This window comes from Falco punctatus (genome assembly GCF_963210335.1).
Source record: "Falco punctatus genome assembly, chromosome: Z".
Taxonomy (NCBI): Eukaryota; Metazoa; Chordata; class Aves; order Falconiformes; family Falconidae; genus Falco; species Falco punctatus.
This window is the reverse complement of record NC_137586.1, coordinates 11,891,717-11,899,599: the sequence shown is the minus strand read 5'-3', so window position 1 is coordinate 11,899,599 and position 7,883 is coordinate 11,891,717. Positions and strand designations below refer to the sequence as shown.

The window sequence follows — 7,883 nt, the reverse complement described above, 5'->3', positions numbered from 1 at the left end:
TGGGGACACGCTCAGGGCAGCTGCTGCCCGCGCAGGTCAGCCCCAGGGGGCTATTTCGGGGCGTGAGCTCAGCACAGGGAGCCAGGAGGGCTCAAGCCACATTCCCGGACCCACAGCAATCCAAGGGCTGCTGCTTTCACACCAGTGGGCCACCAGGTGGTCCCCTACCTGCACCCCTGTAGCACCCTACCCAGGGATATCTTCAGCTGGCAGCAGGAACGTCGCCAGGAGCCCAGCTGCCCCTCTCCTCCCCAAAGCCCCCAGCAACAAAACCCCCAGGCCCCCCTCCCGTGGTGGTGGCCCCCCAGCAGCACCTGCGAGGGATAGCACATGGCTGGCAGCAGGGGTCCAGCCTGCTGGGTGCCTGGGGCTGGACATGCCTCAAATATTTTCCATGCTGTATAAGCACCCTTGCTACACATCCCCCTGCCTCCGCCAGGAGAGCAGGCGCCCGTGTCCCCCCTGCCCATCAGCCCTCCCTTTCTGCTGGGGGGGTCGAGCTGATACACAGGTGGCGAGAAAGCAGGAAAACCAGATTTTATTGATGAGCATGTCTTTCCAAGGAGACATTGGCATCCCCTACTCCACTCCAAGCTGGTTTCCTTCAATTTTTAATATGGGATGCTTGAAGTATCAAAATAGTGAGAGAAGCCTCAGCAAGTGCAAAGGGGGAGGGGGATGGGGGTCCCAGAGCCAAGGAGGGGTGGGATGCTGGGCTGCGGGACCCCAGCAAGAGCTGGGTGTTAGTGGGCAGAGCATGAGCTGGGAAGGGGAATAAATGAACTTTGAAAGCTGCAGGCTCAATACTAGAGAAATTGAAAAGTTACAAAAATACTGCAGATCTTGGAAAACAATGCAGGCACTTGGAAAGGGGGAGGAAGGCAGAGCTGGCTGGGGCTGCGGGCAGGGGGAAGGCAAAGAGCAGCTCTGGGGATGAACCCATCACATCCCCCCCATCCTGAGCGGAGGCACTGTGGCTTCCAGTCCTGCTCGAGAGGCCCAGGCTGAGGGGGGGGGTGGCGCTCAGTGCCTCCCAGGGAAGCTACGGAGCAAAAGGAAGAGGAGGAGAAGGAAAAAGATTCAGCCAGCAATAAGGCATTGGAGGTAAAAGGCAGCTCCGTGTGACAGCTCAGCAGAAGACCATGCTGCTCCCTGTGCACCATTGCACAGGAGAGGGCAAGCCGCCCGCCTCTTCCCCCTCCTGCACGGAGAAGAGGGAAGAAAGGAGCACGAGTAGGAATAAAGAAGGCACACGGAAAAATCCCCTGTAATGGAGGGCTCTCTGGCCCCGCACCCTGAGGCTGGGGGGTGAGCCCTGAGCCGGTGCAGCACCAGCTCCCACCCCAGCCAGGTCCCTCCGGACGCTCTGGCCGTGCCCTGGGTGCGCGTGGGAAGGTGGGCTGGGCAGCGAAGCGGAGTTGCTGGTGCGGCACCGGCTTGGAGCAGTGGCTGGGTTAGTCCCGGTGCTCTGGGTGCGGGCAGAGCTCTGGTCTAGCCCAGACAGCCCTTCGCTTGAGGCTGATCGTCTTAAATAGGAGCTGGCAGGCGGCAGTCTGTGCGGCGCATAGTGGGAGGGCGTGGGGCTCAGTTCTGCTCCTCATCCCGCAGCTCTGAGGGCAGGAACTTGTACTGCTGCTGCCGGATCATGGCCAGCTTCTTCCGTGCCTCCTCCAGCTCCCGCTCCTTGCGCAGCATCTCCTCCTGGGCGGCGATGATCTGCCAGTAGAGAGCCCTAGAGTCACAGCTGTCTCTGACAGGGATGGCTGAAGCCTCTGCTGTGGTCAATGCCGACCCCAGAGCCGGGCTCTCTGGCTGCTGCTTCCTCCGCCCCGTCACAGCCACAGCCTCCCTGCACTGGTGTGGCCCCAGGCACGACGGCTGTTGTCCTTGTGGTGGGACCAGAGTCCTCTGGACACAATGGGGAGCAGCACAGCTCCCGGGGCTCAGCCCCACGGGCCCCGTAGGGGCTCTCAGCTGCGAGCCTGTAGCTGGGGGGCAGCGCTGGGACCAGTGACACCCCATGCCAAGCAGCTCTTACCCCTTACCCACACTGTGCCCTTCATACACACGTCATGGACACCGGGATGGTGTGGGCAACACACCAAGGAGAAGCTAGGGCGTTAACACTCCTGGGAGCGTGCAGCATCACCAGCTACACCACTGCTACATGTCGCAGGATGAGGGTGAACACACTGGGTGGGATGGGTGCACCTGCAGCATGTTGTTGATGCTCTCCAAAGACATGCCCCATGCTAGTGGGTGGTTGGACGTGCTCCTGAGACAGGCACACACTGGTTGTGGTGGCAGCCAGAGCTGCCCCTGACCCATGAGAGCAGCCTCGCTACTCACCTGTGCAATTCCCCCAACCATCTTCTCCTTCACCACCACCGTTTCATCATGGTCCTGGAAAGCAGCTGCCTTCTGCGCTGCCTTCACCAGATTGTCTGAGGCTCTCTTTACTGCATTGCCAGCAGCCTGCAGCGGAGAAGAGGGGGAGTGGAAATGTAAGTCATAACCCCGGGGTACAACTGCTGCCTGGGGTGGTGAACGAACCCCTGCCCCAGGCCAGGCTGGCAGGCAGCCGGGTGTGCGAGGGATTCCTTTACATGGCTTGCTGCCTTGCTGCCCGCTCATGACCATTTCAGGCGCTGCTGCTCCTCTCAGCTGGGCTCTGGCTTCTGTCTGAGCTGTGGGGCAGGGACTGGGGGGTAGCCCTGCTGACCCTCCCCAGCCCTTGGCCCCGAGGGACCAGCACTGAGACCCCACGTTAACCCCCCAGTGCAAGGACATTAACCGCTCGTGTGCCATGGCCTCTGAGGATTAAGGGTGCTACAAAACATGCCCCCCAGACATTAACTTCTCGAATGCCACTGATGCAGTGCATGCCTTTCAGGCATTCCTGTGCCAGTTCAACATCGTTGAACGGCACCCAGCTCAGCAGCCCAGCATCACTCACACGCCTAGCACACAGAGAGCAGTGAAGTCCAAGCAACCTGGAGCCTGTGCTCCAGTGAGCTCCCTGCTGATGGGACACAGGCAGGGAGCGTGATCCCTGGAGAGCACCCATATGCTCACCCCATTCCCACAGACCCCTTGGGCAGGAGGAAGCTGGGGCTGGAGGGGCAGCCTGGGACTCACCTGGAGCCGCTTCATGGCCTCGGAGTCGTGGTCAGCCTTCACCTTGCATGCCACCAGGAGCTGTGCTGTGGAGGCAGCCACTTGCTTGGCAGAAGAGATGAGCTTCTCTTCACTGGCGTGGCCCTGCACCGCTGCATTGGCGGCTTCACACAGGTTGTTGGTGGCAGCAGCCACCATGCGTGCCTGTGGCAAGACAAGCTGTCAGGAGGGGTACAAGAGCCTCCCCTGGGGAGGGTATGCCCTGCCTGGCACCAAGAAGGTTGCAGGACATGGGATGGAGCCAACCCCATCCACACGTGGTGGGAGAGGGAACAAGAAGCATGGCTGCTTCTTCCACCAAGAAGTGCAACGGCAGAACATCCTCATCGTTGCAGTAGGGGCCAAGAGGAGGGTGCCCCCTGTCCCCTGAGCATGACTTTGATACTCACGGCTGAAATGAGTCCCTGGGACCACTGTCCATCATCTACTGCGTTCGCAGGGATGGCGCCCACCTACAAGGAAGAAAAGGAAGAGTGAGGTTCACTGGCCCATGCACCTGTTGCCACGGGGCGTGAGGGTTACAAGCAGCCCCAGAAGGGAGAACCTATCACAGTCCTACATTTTTTCTTTCCCTCTTCCAACCCTACCTTTCCTTGGGCCACTAATTCTCGTTGGGCCGCTGAGGCTGCCTTCACCAGGGCACTCGTGGCTGCAGCAATGGATTTGGCAGCTTCCAGGATCTGCTCCTCAAAGTTTAGGCTCTCGTCTGCTTGCTGCAGGCAAAAACAGGGTGTGAGTCCAGGCAGGGGTGCTGGGACAGACGGAGAAGAGCAAGATGATGGCTGCAGGGGGCTGAGGGGGCACATATAATGCTGGATTATGGGCTGTGGGGTGCAGGAGGGAGCAGGCTGCCCGATGAAAGTCAAGCTGGGGATGTGGAAGGCAGCAGGAACACAGGAAGAGGGATGAGCTGTCGGATGGGTCTTCACACCTGACTGAAGCACAAGCAGGGAAGCCCCAGCCCAGCCCCACTACCTTGGGCTTGGCTCTTGGTTTCAGCTGCTCCAGTTTCTTGGCTGCAGCCTCTATGGCAGCTGCTGCCCCCAGCAGCTCATTCTCAGCGATGACAGTGGGGTCTTCTGGGTCAACCCACTCTGTCCCTAGAAAACAGGAAACAAGGCATGTTACACCTGTGTGCGGCCTCATTTTTGATTCACCCTACATCTCTATCAGCTGCTAAACCCTCCACCCTAATCCCAGCCCTTGGTGCTGCCCCTTTCAGCAGGACATTTCCTTACCTTTCATGGCCTCAGCTGCCTGGATGAGCTCAGTGACAGAGCTGGCCACTCGCTTGGAATACCCTGCCAGCTGCTGCTTCAGCTCGTGAGTGGGCTTCTGCAGGATCTGTGGGGAAGGAGCACATGTAAGCACCTGGAAAAGGGGAGCCTCACAGGTCTGTTCTGGGTGCACTCCCCAAGGAAGGAAGGTGGGATCCCCCAGCTCCCCCTCACATGTGTACACTCAGGCACTGTCTGTGATGCTTTCTTGAGTAACTCTGGCTGGTCTTGTGCCCGAGGAGGGGATGAGCTTCCCCTTAACCCTTCTGCAGCCTCAGCGCAAGCCTTCCTGCACTCGGCAGCTACCGCCTCCAAGACTTTTTCCCCCTCTCAAAGCATTTCAAGCTCCTGAAAGATTTCCCCCTTGCTGTCCCCATTTCAAAGATTCGTCTGCAAACTCAAGCTGGGCAAAGGCAGGGGGCACTCTGGAGCCGTGTACCAGCCCAGGAGGGCCGGCCCTGCTGGGACAAGATAGAAGGCAGAGCCATGAGCGTCCTTCACTGGAGTGGGGGAACAACACATGCACACACCACAGCACACGTGTGCATACACATAGGGTCCATATGCACAAGCAGAGCTCACTGCCGGCCTGACTCGCACCGCACAGGATGCAGCTGCCCCTCAGCTACAGTGGGTGTGAGTATGCACACAAACACATGGCCCTGGGGTCCTGCAGACACACGCAAGTGCCACCCCAGCACTGGGCTGGGCACACAGACACGCCGTGAGCAAGGCTCATGCTGAGGTTAGACACAGCAGGCACCCCAATGTCGCCTTACTCACCGGCTGACAGGAAGGGAGGGAGAAGAGAGAGAAGAAAGCAGTGAATGCCCCAGCCGGGACACAGAGGTATTGGGTGCATGGGGAGGGTAAGGGAAGGTGGGTGCTCTCTGGTGAGGGATGAAGGGCAGCCAAGAGGTGCGAATGAAGGATAAACGGTCCCAGGTGGGGAGCTGTGCTGCCATCATTAGCTCATTTCAGCATCACAGGGCCAGGTGAGCCAGGGCACCTGGACAAGGCTCCCATGGCCAGAGGAGCCATCTACATCCAGAGCAGCCATGCAGCTGCTGTCCTCCTCACACCTCACTTCTCCACACACTGAATTGCTTCACTGCTTTCCCTGTTTTCAGCCACCAGATCTCTCTGCTTTTGGAGGGAAGAGACCCACTGTTACCAAATACCAAGTCCCTGTGCAGGTTCAAATTCCATCCCCTTCCCAGTGAAATATGCAGGCTTTCCTGCTCCTTTGCTGGGAGCCTTGTTTTCCAGCCCCAGTCAAAAACCCCTCTGTCTTGAACCCTAACCATGCTTGTTCACACTTCATGCAAGACACTGGTTCTCATGGGGACCCAGCGTACAGCAATGGACTCGCTGCTGCCAGGGAGTGAGGCAGTACAACACCCACCATGTCCCCTTCCATTCCCCTACATCCTTCCTGCTCACGGCTTTCCAGGAACCTGCTGCCCTCTGATAAATGGGGCCCATGAGCTTCACTCCTGCCTTCACAGACCAGAGGGCTGCAGAGGCTGGGGAAGGTCATGGCTTTATCCTGGACTTCTGTGGAGCCATCACAGCAATGCCACTGGAGCTGCATGTGGCTCAGCGTCCCCAAGCTGAAGACACACAGCAACGGCTGGCTTGCCCTCATAAGCGCATCCAAACTGAATGCCACATGAGTAAGTCTGCTCTCTGCTCTGACAACGTGATCAAAACTGCTAAATGGTGTCTTGTCTGGAGCTGAAGGCACCCTGGGGGCTATGAGCTTACTAAGATGCATCTCCAGAGAACATATCATGCCATGTACCAATGTATGATATTCAAGAGACGCTGCATGGCAGCTGGACGATTTCACCCAAAATACAGCAGAACAGCATGTTCCTGCATGCAGGCTGACTTTGGGTACTGCCACACTAAGTCATTAGCCCAATCATCTGTTAACGACAGGTCAGCCAGATAATTTCTCCTCAGCATGCCAGCCTTGGGTGCCACAGTTTACATGTAGCTAAAGCATCATCCAGACAGATACTTAGATGTAGAGGACTGAAAACTCACTGCTTCCCTTGGAACTGTATCCCAGTGGTTACCTCCTTCAGAGGAAACCACCCTTCGACTTCCCCTATGCCCAGCTTCGATTTCTAGCCACTGATTCTGATTCCTGCCCAGCTCCTCTTTGTGCTGCTAGTGCTGGTTACCTTTTGCCTAAAGGGTCTTTCCCTGCGGGAAACCACTGGCTGAGCTCCAGTGCCCTCTCTCTGGTGAACCTGAACAGACTCTCACCAAGCCCTTCTAACCAGCTTAGTGAAACCCTGCCATGGAGCCGACTTGCTCTCAGTCTTTGTCTTGACCCTGGTTTGAGAGTCCTTGCAGCTCTCAAAGTGCCCTTGATTCCATCTCTGTGATCTTGCCAAGACACAAACAACTGAAAGGACATCACTGGATGCTTTCCACTGCTTTCCACTCCGAATTTGCTTTTGTAAACTATACTTATCTTGTAGGACAGAAAATTAAAGCAGTCCCCTGAAGCCTCTGGGAGTAACTCAAGAGAGGAAGGTCAGCTCAAAAGAGTGCAGTGAGTGCTTGATGTCATCACTTCTGCTATCAAGAGTACTGCCTGTCTCCCATTTTTCTGTGAGCTTAACAAGGTCTGTTTTCACACTGCCTGAAATTTTTTTACTCCTCTCACTCTTACTGGAAGCTGCTTTAGTATTTTTCTCCCATGTTGTTGAATTTCCAGCCTCTCATCTGTTTATGGCTAGTTAATCTCCATTGTTGTTAGACAAATAACTTTCTTCAGGGCCTTTTTGTCTCTCCAACATCTGCTCCCATGGCAGAGGCTCAGCTGTGTGCTGTGCCAGCACAGGCAGTGAAGAGGGCCGTGCAAAGACCTCAGTGGAAGGAGGTGCAGAGCTCAGAGGACCTCAGGGATTTGGGGAGCGCCCCGGCTACCATGGGCAGCCTCTTCCCACCCTGAGAACTGGAGTGGGGACACTCACCACAAGCACGTGCTCCAGCAACTCCAGGTAGCCATCAGCACACTCCTTGCCAAAGCGCAGGGCCCGCTGCCGCACATCGCTGCTCACCTCTGGGTGGTAGGCAGCTTCCTGAAACCCGTAGACAAGGAAATTCACCCACGGGATGATTCACACCCAGCACCATCCCTGCGAGCACAAACAGCCACCCACAAATCCATGCTAGACGCACGTCCCCTGCCCACCCACCTTGCAGGCACGCAGCATATCCGCAATGGCACGGCGGCTCAGGTTGGCTGTGGCGATGACATCCTCCTGCCGACATGAATTGCCAGCAGCCACTGCTTTGGCCGTGGCCATCGTGATGCCTTTCGTCATACGGATGAAGTCCTCAGGGGTGGAGACCTTGGCAGGAGGCACAAGGGAGGAGAAGACCTGCAAGGCAAGAGGTAGTGGTGAC

At 57.3% G+C, this 7,883-nt stretch overlaps 1 protein-coding gene across 2 annotated transcripts in view; it reads right to left on the bottom strand.

Annotated features, from left to right (window-relative positions):
- Positions 1 to 522: 522 nt before the first annotated feature.
- The window catches only part of TLN1 (talin 1), a 35,280-nt gene continuing 27,919 nt past the window's right edge, over positions 523 to 7,883 (bottom strand). For both annotated transcript variants that reach the window (XM_080371976.1, XM_080371977.1), the window contains exons 49-57: positions 7,673 to 7,858; positions 7,448 to 7,555; positions 4,416 to 4,521; positions 4,153 to 4,277; positions 3,765 to 3,890; positions 3,567 to 3,629; positions 3,139 to 3,321; positions 2,350 to 2,475; positions 523 to 1,716 (exon numbers count right to left, since the gene is read on the bottom strand). In XM_080371976.1, the coding sequence (XP_080228102.1) occupies positions 1,585 to 1,716; positions 2,350 to 2,475; positions 3,139 to 3,321; positions 3,567 to 3,629; positions 3,765 to 3,890; positions 4,153 to 4,277; positions 4,416 to 4,521; positions 7,448 to 7,555; positions 7,673 to 7,858 (1,155 nt within the window). In that variant the 3' untranslated portion in view covers positions 523 to 1,584. The remainder of the gene's footprint in view (positions 1,717 to 2,349; positions 2,476 to 3,138; positions 3,322 to 3,566; positions 3,630 to 3,764; positions 3,891 to 4,152; positions 4,278 to 4,415; positions 4,522 to 7,447; positions 7,556 to 7,672; positions 7,859 to 7,883) is intronic.